Raw genomic sequence first — 18592 nt, forward strand, 5'->3', positions numbered from 1 at the left:
CACACCATCATTCCCCCCCCTGCTAGTGACTGTTAAAGGGATGGCGCACCCTTCATCCACACTTTTTGGTTGTTTCAGGAGCAAGCGGTGATTGTCTGGAGACCCACCTGGATCTTCACGTGGACCCTGTGCTGGACCCCATGCTGTACGACTCTGCTGCAAACTCAGGAGAGGACGTGATGTACTCCAGCAGCCCTTTTGTTGACTCAGAACCGCTGGATGCGTCTTTGCTGGCCCCCGCTCTCTAACGTCTTTGCTTTGGGCTTTTATTTTTGCAAGGAGTGTCAGGAGTATTGCCTCCGTGTTCACGCGTTGGTTACTGTAGCTTTAAATGACGCCTTCCCTGTGCCGGGGGATCCGGGAAGCGGCGTGCACGATGTGACGCATGGGTGCCAGAAGGCGATAGAAGCTTTCATGGGTCCCGCCCACAGACAGTATAACCTGTATAACCTTTGACTCGATGAATAAAAGCCTGCCTGCCGCTCTGGTGCTTGTGTATCACACGGAGCGTTCCCGTATGAACATCACTAATGGTCACGTCTTCACACCATGCAAACCATCACATCCTCCCAACCGGGGGTCTCAGCCCGGGACCCGCATTTTCCCATCACCATTAAGTGCTAACACACTTTTAGACACAGAAAGCAAAGGTTTTTGTTTTTTGTTTTTTTACTAGCGTGTCATCTTTTTAAACAAAATACACGACTACAACTACTAAAAATCTATACATAATATTTGGATATACCAGGGGTGTCCATTTGCAGCCCTGGCCTACCGAGCACTTAAACATGTAATTATATAAATCAAGTAACTAAGAAAACTACAAGAATAAAGTCAAAATAGTAAGAGAAAAAACTCTTGAACAAAGTCCTCATATTAGGAGAGACACACGAGCAACATAACAAAGTTGCAATTTTTGGAAAATGAGCATGCAGATAAAGTTCTAATGTTAATGAATAAAGGCTAAATATGGAAATAAAGTCATCATTAGCAGAAGAAAGTTGAACTAGTTGGAAAATTTTAAAAAGCAGGAATGGAAAAAAAAACACAGCTGGAATTTGACGTAAATAAAGTCCAACTATTAAAAGAAAAAAGTCGTACTCTAAGAGAAAAAAGTCCTAACTTTACCAGAATAAGGACAAATAATATCATTAGGGTAGCATAGAGTTGAGATATTTAAAAAATAGAAGTTGTAAGTTTAAGTTGTAATATTATGACAAACTAAAGTCCTAATTTTTGGAAAATTAGTTTGGAGAAAAATAATATTAAGGGACTAAAGTCAATATATATATTTTTTTACGAAGATTATGTAATATTTATTTTATGTATTTATTTATGTGTATTTCTGCACACAACATAAACAGTAGGTTGAGGTTAGGAACTAATATTCCTTGGAACTACTTATTTTGTAAGCAATTGTTTTGGGTAATTTTACAGTGTGGCACTGGCATATGCCGCCGCTTAAAATAGCGATCGGCTTCTTACCACATCACAACTCATTCCATCCTCCGCAGGCCAGGGTATTTTTTCCCTTTTTCGTGTTCAGCTGATGTTAGAAACTATCCAAAACACTTCTGACGATTGTGATGAAACAATCGGCTGCAAAATACACCAGCAGTTTGAACACACGTCTTGCTGTTCAATGGGAAAGTGTGTCACGACTCTTGACTGCTCCTGTCATATGTGTAACGATGCAAACGGTTAAAAATGTAATGACATAAATGAACTAAAACAGACGGTGGTATTGTTTAAGAATCTTTTTGTACTCAACCCAGGTGACCCCCGAGTTCGCTACAGCGACGACTTCCGGTCTCTTTCGTCATTTCCACGTGAGTCGTAAGTTCCTTCATATTATGAAATACTGTAGATCATGTTGTGCCAGATGGTAAATTCCTGCTGGCGGGCTTTCATGCAACACAAATGTCGTAAGAATGTAACGTGTATTACAAAATAACCTTTATTACTTGACTTATTGTCAAGATGGTTGACAACTTGTCTCACAGCCACATACTGTAGTACACTGAAATGTTACAATAAAACAATTTATCATTTCTTATTCATTTCAAATGAGACAATGCATATCCATTGACACGTTCAACACGTAAATTTAGCCCGCCGCTGGCTCCAGCCTACCCCCGCCACCCTGCAGAGGACGCGTGGCGCAGAACATGGATGAAGGAAGGTTTTTAGGGATGCAGTGTTCCTGACTTGTCGCTACCGCGTTCCCCGTGTGTGTGTGTGATGCTGGAAGAGAAAACAAACTTGCATTTTGGGAAAGGAACATCACCGTCTCCTCTGCTCAGGTCTCCAGTGTTTTTCCACATGGACGCTTTCTTGCAGAGGAGGTGGAGCCGTCCCATGATATCAGCATGATATCATGAAACTTCATCATTTTCTCCAAATGAAGGAAATTCTCGCTGGTTGGAAGGGGATCAAATATTTTTTTCCTCTTAAATACAAATGAATTTATTACCTTTAATGTTTTTTGGGGGGGGGTGGTATTTTTTTATGTTGCTAAAGCGCCAACTCGGTTTTTGTCGTTAATTTGTTCCAAAAAGTCAAACGAAAACTGAAACGTTCAAAAACCGAGGCAATATTTTGCTCATGGGAAATAATATGAACCCAATGAATCCACCGCAGATGCCCAAAGATATTAAAAAAATACATTTGAAAGAGAATAATAGTTTTACATTATAAATGACGCATGAAATGAACATCATTTTTACCTTTATCGAAGACTCCTGTGGGCCGAGACGGCGAGCGTTCAGTCGTGTTTCTCACTTTCTTTATCAAGTTGCTGCTGCTCGCAACTTTCTTTGGCTTCATGCCGTGTTATTTAGCTGTCACACTTAATAATAAAATAAAAAGCACGGGCAGTTAGTCAGCAGGGTGCTACGTTTGGCCACTCCATTCTGCGCAATGATGTGATACGGGGCAGACAGTCTCGTTTGTTTTGCGCAATACATTAGGTCCTCAACTTACAAACATCCGGCTTGCGAACATTCGGAGATACGAACGCAAGCTGACTGCTCTATATTTTCATGTATTTTGCCTTGTAGTAACTCCATATTTATACTGCTACAAGCATGACCAGTAGAGGGCACTGTGACACTGCTAATGGGACCAACAGGTGAGGAAGAAGGTGGGGAGAGTGTAAAGGACAAATGCAAAGCTAAATTGTAGCTGTACGATGCAACCCGGACAGAGCGTGCGTTTAATATTACTACTGCATCCAAACTCATATTTACATACATACACATATACTGTATATGTATACAGGTACATGTAGTACCTATATCATTGCTAATATTACCTTTTGTTGGACTTACCAACAAATCCACTTGCAAACGGTCGTCTGGAACCAATTGTGTGCGTTAGTTGGGGACTTAGTGTATTGTATGAAAACTCAGGGCCGTTCAGAAATGGAGGTTTCAAGCCTGCAGTGAATTTGTACTCAACCTCCAGGATATCTACCAAGGTAAGGTTGGGGAAAGCGTTTTGAACATTAGCGGCCTTTTTAGGTAATCTGTGATCTATGTGAGCTATTTATCATCTTTAAGAAAGTTACTATCCTTTTTATAATTTCACTGCTTATATACCCTTGCCCCCTATTTTATTATTAAACTTTTTATTCTTAAAGAGAGCGTCACCTGGGTGTTCTGTGGTATAAAAGAGTACGCAGTATTGTTCTAGAGATTTCTTTTCATGTCCTCGTAAACGATCCCAGGTCCTCACCGAGAGCAACCAACCAAAGCCGAGGGGGAGCAGCTTTAAAGTGGAGGATTCCGCGTCGGGTACAATACGAACGGGTTGCTCTGTCCTGCTAGATCTGGATGTAGCGGGCTGGGAAAACCTGGGTAAGTTCCCCTCGCCCCTGACACAGAGGTCTCACGTCACACGAGAAAGATTTAACAAGGAGGTGCGCGCGCTTGAAACAGAAGAATTGTGGTCTTCATATACGTCTGCCATAAAAACTGTATGGGGGCAGACTTGGAAAATCAGCAGGGGTAGAAAGAAGGATTTAGCTGAGTGTACGTTCCGCACGCAGGAATTTAAGAGCTTTTCACCCAGAGGCATGCCAGGGGCGACGCTGCCTTGGTGAGCAGCACGTGGTAGGCCTTTCGGAACTGCCGATTCATGACAGCGTAGAGGATGGGGTTGATACAGCTGTTGAGCCAGGTGAGGTTTGCACACAACATATGCAGCACCTGGGGGGCACTGCCCCGTTTATCCACAATGTTGAGTATCAGGAAGGGGACAAAGCAAAAGACGAAACACAGGAAAACCGCAAAACACATGCGCGTCACACGCTTAAATTCGGAATCCTCTCCTGAACCTGCGGTGGTGGGCGCGGGGGGGCTTGCAGGTGCCTTAATGACAACGTCGGGGTTGGGCTTGTTAGCTTTCAGTTGCTCTGTGGGTTTGTGCTGTGATTTTTGGACAGAACTGTCACCGTGGCTGCTCAGCTCACTGCTGCAAGTGGGCATGCTACTCTCCACACCGCTGTCGTCCGTCTCTGGTGCCGGAGGGGCGTTCCTCTTGGAAGACCGCCGGCTGAGCCTGTAGCGGAGCAAGGCCTTGGATGCAACGCGGATACGTCGGTAAATGAGGAGATAGAAGGTGCCGACGCAGCCCAATCCCAAAAAGAAGTAGGAAAAGAGCAGAATGGTGGTGTAGGGGCGGCCCCTGACTCGATGGAAGCTGCATGTGCACACCTGAGGCACAAACACGTAAACGGACCAGAGTGGGAGGAAGCTGGACAGGCCGAGCGCCCACGTCGCCATCAGGAGGAAAATGAGTCCACGGTTTGAGAAAACACGGTCAAAAACGGCCCTCTTGTCTACCAGCAAGTATCGACTGACAGCTACCAAGCAGAGGGTGATAATGGAGACGGAGTTGGAGAGGAAGAGGAGCAGGCCGAAGGTCCTGCACCAGAGCTCGCCGCTGCGCCATCGGAGGTGGAGATAGGAGTCGACGGAGATGGGCTGCAGTACGGTGCAGTACAGGAGGTCCGCCACAGCCAGGTTGACAATGAGCACGTTGAAGCGGGTCCTCAGTTGCGAGTCTGACACAAACGCCAGAACGGTCATCAGGTTCCCCACCGTGCCAGTGACGGTGACGCAACATCCCCACAGCACGGCAAAGTAGCGGTACGCTTCTACCGAAGGACTGAAGCAGGAGAAGCCGTCCTCTGTTTCCGTTTGGTTGGTGAGGTTCAGCAGCATCCTGGCGAAAGAAAAGTTCCACAATAAAGATCAGCTTTTGTCTCGTCACAGGAAAAGGAAACCTAACAAACTCCGTAAGTACAGGAGGTGGATGCAGTCGTCCCTCGATACTGTGGTTCAAATATCACTCCCTCACTATATCGCCTTTAAAAAAGAATAATAATAATAAATGTTGATTTGTGGTTGACGATGGCCTATTATTATCCATCCATCCATCCATCCATCCATCCATCCATCCATCCATCCATCCATCTTCTACCTTATCCCAAGTGGGGTCGCGGGGGCAGCAGCCTAAGCAGCGAAGCCCAGATTTCCCTCTCCCCAGCTACTTCGTCCAGCTCCTCCCAGTGAATCCTGAGGTGATCCCAGGCCAGTTGAGAGACATAGTCTCTCCACCGTGTCCTGGGTCTTCCCCGAGGCCCCCTAGCGGTCGGAGGTGTCCGGGGGGCATCCTGAACAGATGCCCAAGCCACCTCATCTGGCTCCTCTCAATGTGGAGGAGCAGCGCTTGTACTGCGAGTTTCTCCCGGATGACAGCGCTTCTCACCTTATCTCTAAGGGTTGGATGAAATATCAAACTTAACGGACCAATACAGAGTCCGCATCACTGCAGACGCCGCACCAGTCCACCTGTCGATGGCCTATTATTAGTCCACAAATACTGAAAGACAAGTTACATGTCGTATGGCTGAGATGGACATGCCATGGCTGAGACTGAGTGGGGAAAAAAAAGAGGGATTGGTGTATTTAACTCCCCCGCCCCCTGTTTCATTCTTCCTGTACCAAATGAATACGTTTGCTGTACACCATCACCTAAAAATAGCATTTGCCAGTTTGGGAATGACTTGACTTCCTGGTTTGGTCCGAGATTGCCACTGATGTATTTTTAACAAGACATATTGCAAAATCAACTGCAATTTCACTCGTTTTCCTCTGCTTCTCTATTTTGGATGTCGATTTTGCACTTTGCGCCCCATATATAAGATATAAAAAGAGATAAAAAGAGGCAGAGCTGCATATTAACCAAGCTACAGCGACACTATTATTGTTACGTTATTAGTGTTGAGCAAAGTGATGTAAACCAAGAATAATAGGAGTGTCAAGGTGACTACTGGGGTGTTACTTCATGTCTACAGGGTTTAATATTCAAATGTCTATTTAGGAAGTCAAACAGGTTTTCTGTGCTCTAACTGCCAAAATATTCAGCTTAGTTGTGTGGAATTCTGCTTTGTGGAAATTCACTTATCACGGTGGAGTCTGAACCAATTCACCACCATAAACGAGGCCCGACTCTATTGGGGTGTTTCATTTCATGTCTCCAAGGATCTAATAATGTCATCATAAGATAACTCCGATGGGCGATAATTGAATAAAACGCTCCAGTGAGGCGGGATGGCCCGCACTGTGCGGGGGTGAGCAAATCAAGTGCTCCTTTTTTCTGCTGCCTGTGATGTTAACGGCCTGTCAGAACTTCCCCTCAGCTCGCTTGTAAGCAAACACTTTAAGAGGAAGCACGTTGCACCAAATGCGCTGCAATAAGGGGAAAAAACACTCCAAAATACACTTTAAAGTAAATACAATAGCAGATGTAAAATAGTTACCAGATATCAGTATCGTATCGGTCTTAAGATGCAGAAAGTTATCGGTGTCAGTTTAAAAAAAGAAAAAGATATCAAGCATCTAAAGAAAATATTCACTTTATAAGTAAGGAATCCTACTTTGTGGAAATTCCGGAACCAATTAACGTTTCAACACTTTCTTTTCTTTAAAAGGAAGTGAAAAAGAAGTGTCGACATGTGAAAGATGCGGTATCAGTAGAGGAGGATTAAATACAAGATCTGCTTTTCAGACTTTGTTGAATTGTTCCCAAACTTTTCACAATCGTGTACCCCTTCAGACATCTGACCGGAAGTCATGTACGCCCTCCTCTACTACTACCCCCTCCTCCTGCACACTTCGAAAACAAAAACCACACAACCAAATGCCTTTGATATGCAGTGGTGGGAAAAAGTGTTTGTTTATTATGTTGTGTTCCATATCATCAAACAAATGTAAATATTAGTCAATGACAACACAGCTCAACACATCCAAAGCTACATGTCCTGTGTGAAAAAGTGATGGCCCCCTAAAGCTAATAAGTGGTTGGCCCCCCTTAGCAGCAACAACTGCAATCAAGCGTTTGTGATAACTTGCAATGAGTCTCTTCCAGCGCTGGGGAGGAATTTTGCACAATTGTTGTCATTCAGCCACATTGGAGGCTTTTCCTTGTTAAGGTCATGCCACAGCATCTCAATAGGATTCAGGTCAGGACTTGGACTAGACCACTCCAAAGTCTTCAGCCATTCAGAGGTGGACTTGCTGGTGTGTTTTGGATCATTGTCCTGCTGCACAACCCAAGTTGCTTTCAGCTTGAGGTCACCAACATTCTCCTTCAGCACAATTCATGCTTCCATTCATCACAGCAAGTCTTCCAGGTCCTGAAGCAGTCCATCACACTACCACCACCACGTTTTACTGTTGCTATGATGTTCTTTTTATGAAATGCCAGATCCAAAAAGGTCAGCTTTTGAGTATTTCCCCAAAGGTCTTGGGAGTCATCAAGATGTTTTCTGGCAAAATAGAAACGAGCCTTAATGCTGTTTTCGTTCAGCAGTGGCTTTGGTCTTGGAACTCTGCCATGCAGGCCGTTTTTGCCCAGCGTCTTTCTTATGGTGGAGTCATGAACGCTGACCTTAACTGAGGCAAGTGAGGCCTGCACTTCTTTGGATGTTGTTGTGGGGTCTTTTGTGACCTCTTGGATGAGTCGTGGCTGTGCTCCTGGGGTCATTTTGGTTGGCCGGCCACTCTTGGGAAGGTTCACCACTGTTCCATGTTTTGGCCGTTTATGGATAATGGCTCTCACTGTGGTTGGCTGGAGTCCCAAAGCTTTAGAAAAGGCTTTATAACCTTTCCCGCACTGATATATCTCAACTAATCTCAGTTATGTTTTAAGAGGGGAGGGCCATCACTTTTTCACACAGGGCCATGTAGCTTTGGATGCTTTTTTCTTCCTTAATAATAAAAAGTTTCACATAAAAACGTGATTTTGTGTTCTGTCGTGTTGTCATCATGTGTCATCACCCTCACCTACTTTAAAAGGGGGGGGGTTTAGAGTTGTCTCGTGTTGTTCTGTGAAATGGTGACAAGCTGTGCTCAGATGTGGTGAACTGTGATCTTGATGCTCTTTTGACGTGCTTTGGTCCGCAACAGCATGTTACATAATCATGATCAATAGTTTGGAGAGCAAAGGCGCATAACATACAGAAATCAATGAAGAAATGAATTCAATACGAAGCTTATTACTGAGGCTGTACAAGTAACGACGTGCTTACACGGCCATCATGTAAGGCATGAAGCATGTCTGGCATAAATAAAGCAAACAATACCATGAAAAAGGTGCTTGTCGTGTCTCATGCAAATGCAGTATGAAAAGGTTGAGGCGACAGACTCATGCACTGCTTGTCTGGCTGCAACTCTGCTTTTCATCCGTGAAGTAAACTACGCTGCCTATTCCTGTCAGGTGCCGACCACCTGGTTTACCAGCTTGTTAAGGTTCAGCATAGACAAATATACGTGATACAGTAGACGTAGAAACAGACAATGAATCGTTTCTCACCTCAGAGCGAGTGAAGCTTGCCAGTTGTCTGAAAAGTCAAGCGGAGCTCCTTCTTGCCGCCGTGCAAGACCCGCTTCTCTGTTTGGCTTCCTGTCAGTGCTTGAATGTACAGTATGTGCGTATTGCACGTTGCGAAATTGTCCAACATGATGTCATTGCACGAGGAAGGGTTTTCCCGCCTTATGTAAAACTCAGGAAGGGAGAGGTGTTGCATATGTATGTGCTTCTAGCTTAGTCTGCTAAGACTAAAAACGGGAAGAATGTACATTTTGCACGTCATGAGCTTTGGGTAGTGACAAGATGGCGGATACAAGCGGGTGAAATGAGTTTTCTCCTGGTCTCGCCCTTAGAGATGAGGTGAGAAGCACTGTCAGAAGGTCGGAGCAGAAGCGCTGCTTCTCCACATCTGGTCAGGATGCCTCCTGGGGAACGTCTGACCGGTAGGAGGCCTTGGGGAAGACCCAGGACACGTTGGAGAGACTTTGTCTCTCAACTGGCCTGGGAACGCCTCGGGATCCGCCGGGAGGAGCTGGACAAAGTATCCAGGGAGAGGGAAGTCTGGATGGATGGATAACCAATTTGACCTGTTGTATTGGTGTTGATAAGCCAAAACGTAAAGTGTAAAAAGGAACTATTGAGCTGATTCCAGAATGCAGTACTCCGCAGAGTTCAGGATACATGTGTTGGTGTTCTCAGGTTTAAATGTTAAAGGGATTGTTGGGATTTTTTGGCAGGAAGTTGGATGACGTCCCCATCAGTAGTGGATGGGGATGGATGGATGTAACCCACCTGGTCTAGCCGACCTGGAGTTCCACCCGGGCTCGATCCAGGATCCACAGAATGAAAGTCGGGAGCGCTAGCCATCGAGCTAAAAGCTCGGACTGTCAACCGGATGGGGAAGGTGTCAGGGAGTAGGATTTGACAAACGTGTACTAATTAAACCAAGAGATACTAGAAAAAAATAGAAAGCATTTCAAATAAAAAGTCTGACCACTCAGAGTCGAATCATGAACTGAGTTTAATGATTCCGTGTACAATTCTATTAGAATGCAACAATTTGGAAGCCCCCACATACACCTTTTGTCATTTTTTAAAAACTATCTACATTTACAGCAATATTTCTACACACAACTCCTAAAAACGATGGATATTTTTTAATTTATTGCGTTTCACATGAAAAGAGCAGAAAGTATTGCTACAGTTTCATTTTGCTAAAGCTTCCCGTTAGTCTCTGACATGCTGCCATGACGCTTTTGATGGGTCGTGTTGGGTCATGAAGCATAGCAAGGAAACCACATTGCTTTATCTCACCACACACCTGCAAAGCTACCACATTTTTGCTACTGTGTGTGTGTGTGTGTGTGTGTGTGTGTGTGTGTGTGTCTAGTAATGACATCATGCTGGTTTTCCCAGGGCATTGAATCCATTGCAACCAGACTGTTCAGGTTGTCCTCAAAGACGTTTGTCCTCTCATCCGAGCAGGCTTCATCAGTTCATGCTTACGACTAGATAGGACAGCTCCAGTCTGAGGGGATGATGCAAAACGGGAGTATTTATGTAATGTGTGCTAGCTGGCACCCTGGTAAACCTCACTCCCCGACAGCTTTGCGGTCGCACTGGACATCGACTTTTAGCTCAATGGCTAGCGCTCTTGCCTCTCATTCTGCAGAAGCCGGTTGGAAGCCGGGCAGAGCGCAAGTTTTTTCCTGGTGTTTTTTTTTTTGTTGTTGTTAAAGGCGAATGTCATTGGTCAAGATGTGTGGCGCATCTCTGTGTCCACACTGAGCAGGGGGAGGGGCGGGGTTAAACGCACGCTGCAGTGCTCTTAGAGCCGATTGGTTCATAAGAAATTTGCATGAAGAGATTTGACCTAATTTGTCTATTGAGATGGGTCTTTGTTTTTTACACTAGTAATTCATTTTACACAATACACATCATTTGGTAATAAGACAACAAAAAATCCAAGGCGCCACTTGGGAGCCGAAAGAGATGCTTCTTTTTAGTGAGTCAAGCCAAAGAGCCGAAATTTCCATCACTACTAGCCAGCCAGCTGCTAGCTAGCGCATCACTAAACGTTGCAGCTTTGTTACCTACCTTGTTGTTATGACATCATGATTGTTTTATTAGCATTATTGGTATGACATTATATGATATGGGATTGATCAAAGAAAAAGAGCAAGTCTAAACAATACAAGCATTTGACGTTATTCTGGTGACTTGATTTTGGCCAGTGCCTCACAGCATGCTTGGGGATATGATGTGCTCTTTCACACGTTAGAAAAGATCATTGGCATGGCTATTTTAGATTGCAAGATTCATGTCTACATCAACAAACATTAACTGTAGAGTCGAATCGTATGGTTCGTACGCTGCATCGAGTCGTACGCTTTTAAAATGCACTGTTTTTGAATCGTATCATAACTCCAATGGTCTATCACAAAGAGATGTGCACCCCTATTCAATACTCTTGAGAAATGAAAGCTTATTGCTTTTGATACGCTGTACTGTGTGTCATATATTAGCACTACATTCATGAAAACATAAGAAATAATATCCTTTATCAGCAATATTTTCTCGGACACTTATTAGTTATGATGACAGGCCTACCATCCCCCCCAAGCAGGACTACGAGCATAAGAGTGAAACCATTCTTGGTTGGGGCCTCTACCTTGGAGGATAAATACTTGGATCCTGTATCCTCCCTTCAGACCAGAACTGTCCTATCTAGTCTTTCAGCATGAACTGATGAAGGTGACCCAAAGAGTCCGATGCCATGGGTTCAATGGCCTGGGAGTACAATGACCGACCTGGATGAATGAGAATATTCACAGACACAACCTTGGTGTCTTTGTATGTGTGTGTGTGTGTGTGTGTGTGTGTGTGTGTGTGTGTGTGTGTGCCCACATTGCAAAGAGCTGCTGCTATATCACCCACGTCTGGCTGTGCTCACAGTGTTGAAAGTCTTTCTCTGAGATACTGAAACCTTCCTGTTCTGTGCAGGGAGACACAAATGAAAGGATTTCAATGCATTTCAAATGCAGTCCCACTTTTTTAAAATTTTAAATCAAATCCGAGGAATCAAATGTGGGTTATTTGTCCACACGGGTGGAGCGTGAGGTCGACAGGCGCATCGGCACAGCGTCTGCAGTAACGCGGTCGCTGTACCGAACCGTCGTGGTGAAGAGAGAGCTGAGCTCAATTTAGCTCCCCCATCAATGTTCTCACCCTCACCTATGGTCATGAGCTTTGGGTCGTGTTGGAAAGAACGAGATTTCAGATACAAGCGTACAGATACAAGCATCTAGTCCGGATGCCTCCCTGGTGAGGTGTTCCAGGCATGCCCGGCCGGGAGAAGGTCCCCAGGCAGACCTAGAACACGCTGGAGGGATTATGTCTCATAGCGGGCCTGGGAACACCTTGGGGACCTCCTGGAACTGGAACAGGTGGCCGGGGACCGGGAAGACTGGGCTTCCCTACTGAGACTGCTGCCCCTGTGAGCCGGACCCAGATAAGCGGAAGAAAATGGATGGATGGACGTCCACACGGAACCTTCGACATTCTTCTGAAGTGTTTTTGTCTCTCGAAATAATTCCACTTCATTGTCAGCCTAGACCAGGGGTCTGCAGCCTGCGGCTCCGGAGCCCAGGCTCCTCAGCCTCCTTGTTGCGGCTTCCGTTGCCAAGCGTGGAGGAAATGTGAAAATTCAAAAAGAGTTTGAAAAATCCGACTCGCCGCAAGTCCGTGAATGCATCTAGACTGCATTCTGACTGCTGACTGGATGAGCAAGGAAAGGGGGGAGAGGGGCAGGCTAGTGTATGCAGTGAGTCTCATTGGAGAGAAAAATGGTGAGGGAGTTTTGAGTTGAGTCTGAAGAAAGTAAAATAAAAGGATGTCATTAACAAAAGCATAGCAATATGTTTTCTAACGACAATCGTGCTGTAGCTATGACTCGCTAATGTGGTGGTGACTCCGGGAGAGGCAGATAGTGTGCCACGGGAGCTGACTGTGCACCGACCGCTTGCGACTGCTGTGAGGCGGGGCGGACCTCTCGGCAGCAACCGCAGGTCAAACATCAGACAAATCTCCCAATGACGTCCCAGATGGAGAATAGATGAACGAATCGTTCTTCAAATGTAAGCGCATCTACAACCCGAATGAAAAAATAAACAGTAAATGATTGAGAAAATCAAGACTGCAAAGACAGTCAAGGAGAGGACCAAAAGTACAACAATACAACTTTAAAAAGTTGATCAAGCTGGTCCAGACACACCAAACAAGCGGAAGACGACGGACGTTATGCGCCTGCGTTTCGTTCTTCTTCTGTGGTTTTGGTGTGTGACGTGGTTCTGTCTGTGTGTCTCGTCTGTGGCGCCGCATGAACAAACAGTCGTATGCTAACGTTTGGGCACCCCTGACAATTTCCATCATTTTCATGAACGAAACATTGGGTTTTTGGAGCTCCAATCTCATTTTCGTTTACAGCGTTCCCTCGTTTATCGCGAGAAATAGGTTCCCAAAATAGCCCACAATCAGTGACATCGGCGAAGTAGCCAACTATATTTTTGTACAATGATTATGTTTTAAGGCTGTGGAAGCCCTCAGCATACACTTGATACACTTTGTCAGACAGGCATTAACGTTTTATCACATTCTCTTGTTCTCAAAGTTCAAATTTCGTTTGAATTTTAACAATCAACTTTCGAGATTGCATATCCGACATTCATGCGCCTTACCCGGACACGGCGGGCGGCTCATCCCGCTGTACGCTCTGGTTCTCCCGGTCACGACAGCCGTAGGTGCCGCAGGCAGGCGGTACGCCCATCTTGTGATCGACGTGAGCGGGCTGCACGAGCCGCGTACGATGCCCACATACGTACCTTCCCCGGTGAGTCAAACGTACGACAGCCTTACACAAAACGCACCGAGCACGCACGAGTCGCGCGCCACACTCCCGATCTAAAAGCTACCGACGGAGGGGGAGCGGCAAGCACGTGGGTGTCATGAATCACTTGCACCCCCTCTGATACCCTACTTCCTCTACGTGCTGGCCACAGACAACACATTTCCCCAAGATGGTGTTTGTCACTCTGCTGCCGCCTGCTGTGTATGTGCTCTCTGTGCAGCTCCAGCCGGTGTGGGTGGAGTCCCCAGCACACACCTGCAGGCAATCCCATCAGGCAGGCCTTCTTATACTCAGCAGCTACGAGGGACCAGTGCCAGATTGTACTCCTTGCTACCTGTTCCGCTTCGTCCGGCCCCTTACCTGTTCCCCGCTTTCTGGCTCACCCTTGTTTCCTCTGCTCAGTACTATTTCCTGTTACACTAGTTGTTGTTCCAGCTCAGGTTTGCCTGTAGTATTTCTCCATTGTATTCTAGTTAATTCCTGTCAGCCTTCTGCCGGCAGTGTTTTGTGTTTTCTACTTTTGGTTTGTGATTTTTCCTTGTGTTGTACTTTTCCCGCTTGGGACACTTTACGTTATTAAATACCTTTTGTATCTATTTTTGGTCTGCTTCCCTGCGTTGGGTTCCGCCCCTTTTACAAGTGGCTACCCACACTTGTGACAAAACATTACGTAATGAACACATCGGGATGTAACTCCCGCTTTAGCTGAGAGGTGACATATCATTTGCATATTTAATATATGCAAATGAAGGTGTAATAACAAACACCCAGTGATTTATAAATAAATGATTGATGGAAAGTGTCAGGGGTGCCCAAACGTTTGCTTACGACTGCATGTGTGCCTTATGTGTATTACATGGTTTTCACCCAGTCATCCGTTCCTGTGACTGTTTACCCATCCAACGCTGTGTGGACACGTTCCCATGTGGACATCGCCTTCGTCTACCCTGATGAACTTCTAATCAAAGCACACATAGAAACACTGCTACCTGCATAGTACGTCACTCTATGACCTCTAGTCAGTCCGTTCATGTGGTTAAGGTGCTCGGTTAAATATCTTTAAGACTTCATCTATGTTCCCTTTCTCTTTTAGTCTCTGACTGTGTCCCCCGGAGGGAGGTAGAGACCCCCTAAGCCAACTGGGAAGACAGTACGGTACATACAGTACAGAGATGCAAATCCATAGAGCACAAAAAGGGGGAAGCCATTACACAGTGATTTCTAACAGCTAACATCAGAGGAGACCACAATATCATGGAACCCAACGGGCTTCTTCTTTTTTTGTCCTTATGATGTCGATGCTTTGGGTGCGGAGAGGATTGAGATTTTCCGAGGTAGGGTTTGAGGTACGGTGGAAGTCCATGCTTGATAGAAGATTGTTTAAAAGTCCCGCTTCCTCATCTTTGCGGGGTTACTTAGTGGATCTTTAATGCCGCAGGATGAAAATGTCTGCTTCTTCCTGTTAACGTAGCAGCAGCCTGCAACTCCACAATGCACCATGAGGCGTCCGTCTGACAAGAATGAAAGACCGAACGGGTCCGGCTCTGCCCTTCACAGTGTGCTTCTTCCCGACTCCTCCTCATTCTCCCGCCATCAGTACGGAGTGAAGAGAATGGGCCCGTGCGTGGTGCGAATCGGCCCCGGGGCGGGCCTCAGCAGGCTGAGGGGTGCGCCCTGTAAGAGGTGGTGATGGGGGTGAGGGTGGGTGGCCGGGCCAGGAGCTCGTAATGCCAGCTGATTGGAGGACGCGGCGGCGGCCATGGCTGCCGCCACGGCCAGAGGATTTGGTAAAAGTCCCGCCCCCAGAGTTTTTGGAAGTTCCTTTGAGAGAGACAAGCACAGTGTGAAGTGACGTATTGACACGAGTGACTGGGGAACACACAACACATGGACACAAGTATTGGGACACCAGCAAGTGAAAATGATGTCAAAGTCCATTCAGCAAGTCTTTTTACTCATCCCGGATGGGTTGAGGTCAGCGTTCTGAAGTTTGTCCACACCAGACTGTGCTTTTATGGGCCATAATGCTGGAACGCTTTCCAAAACATTGTCCAACATGTCTTGGTCAGATGAAGAGTTTTGATTCAGAAAAAGTTGGTACTAATAATACACTTTGCCGCCCACAACACAAAGCCTGAGAAGGATATTAAACTTCTTAGCAATTATTATGTTGATACATCAGGGGTGCCCGTTATGTCGATGCATCAGGGGTGCCCATTATGTTGATACATCAGGGGTGGCCATTATATTGATACATCAGGGGTGCCCGTTATGTCGATGCATCAGGGGTGCCCATTATGTTGATACATCAGGGGTGCCCATTATATTGATACATCAGGGGTGCCCGTTATGTCGATACATCAGGGGTGCCCGTTATGTTGATACATCAGGGGTGCCCATTATGTTGATACATCAGTGGTGCCCGTTATGTTGATACATCAGTGGTGCCCAATATGTTGATATATCAGGGGTGCCCATTATGACGGTCATATGACATCAGCCAGCTGACATTCAGCTCCCCTCCTAATTTGCTGGTGCCCCCAATGCTGCAAAGATGAAGTGGTGAGCGGACGTGCCAAGCTACATCTTTATTATTGTGATTATGGATACGCCACGCGAGCGGTAAGATGTCTATATCTATCAGGAAAGTTATGTGTTGACTTACACGTTCTTATTTATTGAGGTGCACGTGTGCACAGTTTGAAGTCTTTTTTTATCCTGTTTTTACAACAAAATGAAAAATATGCATCCTTTTTAAGACACGCCTAAATTCACGGATTGGTAAGAGGTGTGTCCCAAGACTATTGTCCATATTGTGTAGTTTTTGGAGAAAGATCTACAAGAGCATACCATGAAATCTGCACGCTTCTTGTTGCGGCTGAGGAGAGGATTGGGTTTCCCTGCGACTCCATCTCGATGCCTGCGGCTGGATATGTGCTGGGGGGCAAAAGGCCAGGTATGAAATACGTATCGGGTCTCGATGTATTTCACGTTTTAAAAAGTTCTCACCTGTTTAAGTTGCAGCTCAGAGTTGACTCGGACATTGCAGATCTCACAGTGGAAGGTTCGTTCCTGAGTGTTGGGGTCAGAAGACAGGTCCCCTCCCTGCTCGGGGCTGCCTTTCAGACCCAGTCGTGGGTAGGCTTTAATGGGCCCCAGTCCACTCCGTGCCTCCAGAATTGTCTTGTGTTTTGTACCTAAAGGGTGGGGCATTCAAAAAGGCTGTTTTATGATCCATGTCACACGTTTAAAGGAACAGTGCACTTTTTGGGGAATTTTGCCCACCGTCCACAATCCTAAGGTGAAACACAAACACACGTCTCTTCCTTAAAGATATAAAAACAGCTAAGAATGCACGTAACGGGACACACCTATTTCAACTGTAAAGCCCTAAAAAAACCCTAGACATGTTGTATTTACATCATAAATGCAAGCTACAGCGACATTGTTATTGTAGCGGCGAACAGGAAGAACTATTTTTCTGGCGTAGTGACGCAGCGCCTCACACACTACCAAGAGGTAACGGGCCCACTCCAACACAATGGCATAGGGCATCAATGTGTAGTGACTGGCAAACATCTAGGAATAGACAACCAAATGATGTGTAGGGTATTCCATGTTCTGTTCCTCCGTGGCTAGATGGACTGTGTTGGGATATCATGCTTACCTGGGCGATAGCACCCAGATGGCGTCACTTCCGGCAATGAGGCTGAACTGCGAGAGCTAGCTCGTCATGGCTGGCGCCATCAACTATAAATGCCATTTTTGCTAATTTCCCGTTTGCTTTAAAAAATGGAACAATGTAGAACATAATTACAAACAAAATATAACATATTTAAGCAAAGTTGATGAACGTCAGGGACCCTTTCATATTTTAGTGACATAGAATGCAAGACAAGCAGAGCCGAAAATGTCGCTGTCAGCACACTTGAGAAATGGGCACATAGAATAGGAACAACATGGTTTGAAAAACAACAACTTGCTAAAACTCTCATTTCTTGCATTGAAATTGACTGAGGGGATATGAAATGAGTTGGAATAACATGCTTACCTGTTTGAAATGATACCGTACGCCGTTGGTTATGCGTGATTTACTGTATAAAAAGCTGCTGACACAAGTACCATTTCACCGTCTGGAGTCACCTTTGACCTTTTCTCAATACTTACACACTTTGGATGATTTTTAGCCGTCATTATGAGCCACTTAGTCCGTTGATGATGACGGTAGTGGTGTGTCGGTCGCAAACGAATCGGCTCTAAGAGCTGGCGAATGTGATTGGTGAAGATGTGTGGCGTCGTCTGTGTCCGCATCATTTGATAATAAGACAACAAATCTGAGGAACCACTTGGGAGCCGAAAGAGGTTCTTTTTAGTGAGCTGAACCAAAAGAACCGGCTCTCTAAAAACAGCCGAAATTTCCATCACTAGTTGATGGTCTTGCTAGCATTGAAAGCTAGCACTGCATTGGATCGTACCACTTGTAGTGGGTGATTTTTATTCATGTGTGGTAAGTGGGAGTCTTCTGTTGAACACGCACGTCATTAACACAAGTTAGCGTGTATTTTATTCAAAATAGGCTATTCATAACAAAAACAAGGACATTATTTGTAAAAATGTGTGGTCAGCAGCAGACAGACGTGCCCCCCCCAATATGTATCACAGTGCCACAGTCTTCATCACATGACATTGTCATATGATTCCACACAAGATTGATAGTAGAATCAGACTCCTCCGAATGGGATCATCGAATAGTCGACTACTTGCTGGTCCACCTCTATCACTACTTGGCTGTTTGAGAGGAACAGTGTT

The 18592-nt window shown here is 45.6% G+C and overlaps 3 protein-coding genes across 6 annotated transcripts in view; 1 reads left to right on the plus strand and 2 right to left on the minus strand.

The window, feature by feature from the left end:
* The window catches only part of stat2 (signal transducer and activator of transcription 2), a 32183-nt gene extending 28616 nt beyond the window's left edge, over window positions 1–3567 (plus strand). Inside the window, exon 23 of one of the 3 annotated variants that reach the window (XM_054783654.1) lies at window positions 79–3567. In XM_054783654.1, the coding sequence (XP_054639629.1) occupies window positions 79–248 (170 nt within the window). In that variant the 3' untranslated portion in view covers window positions 249–3567. The remainder of the gene's footprint in view (window positions 1–78) is intronic. The other 2 variants (XM_054783652.1, XM_054783653.1) reach the window with 2 other exon arrangements.
* Window positions 1874–9052, minus strand: gpr84 (G protein-coupled receptor 84). The gene is made up of 2 exons (XM_054783656.1): window positions 8881–9052; window positions 1874–5226 (listed from the first exon to the last, which is right to left on the minus strand). The coding sequence occupies exon 2, from the start codon at window positions 5223–5225 to the stop codon at window positions 4053–4055; it is 1173 nt and encodes a 390-aa protein (XP_054639631.1). The 5' UTR covers window position 5226; window positions 8881–9052; the 3' UTR covers window positions 1874–4052.
* Window positions 9053–9605: 553 nt separating this feature from the next.
* The window catches only part of LOC129186258 (zinc finger protein 385A-like), a 71854-nt gene continuing 62867 nt past the window's right edge, over window positions 9606–18592 (minus strand). Inside the window, exons 7-9 of one of the 2 annotated variants that reach the window (XM_054784335.1) lie at window positions 16793–16980; window positions 16634–16720; window positions 9606–15604 (exon numbers count right to left, since the gene is read on the minus strand). In XM_054784335.1, coding sequence (XP_054640310.1) covers window positions 15377–15604; window positions 16634–16720; window positions 16793–16980 — 503 coding nt within the window. In that variant the 3' untranslated portion in view covers window positions 9606–15376. The remainder of the gene's footprint in view (window positions 15605–16633; window positions 16721–16792; window positions 16981–18592) is intronic. The other variant, XM_054784336.1, reaches the window with a different exon arrangement.

The sequence above is a fragment of the Dunckerocampus dactyliophorus genome, chromosome 8 (assembly GCF_027744805.1).
Source record: "Dunckerocampus dactyliophorus isolate RoL2022-P2 chromosome 8, RoL_Ddac_1.1, whole genome shotgun sequence".
Taxonomy (NCBI): Eukaryota; Metazoa; Chordata; class Actinopteri; order Syngnathiformes; family Syngnathidae; genus Dunckerocampus; species Dunckerocampus dactyliophorus.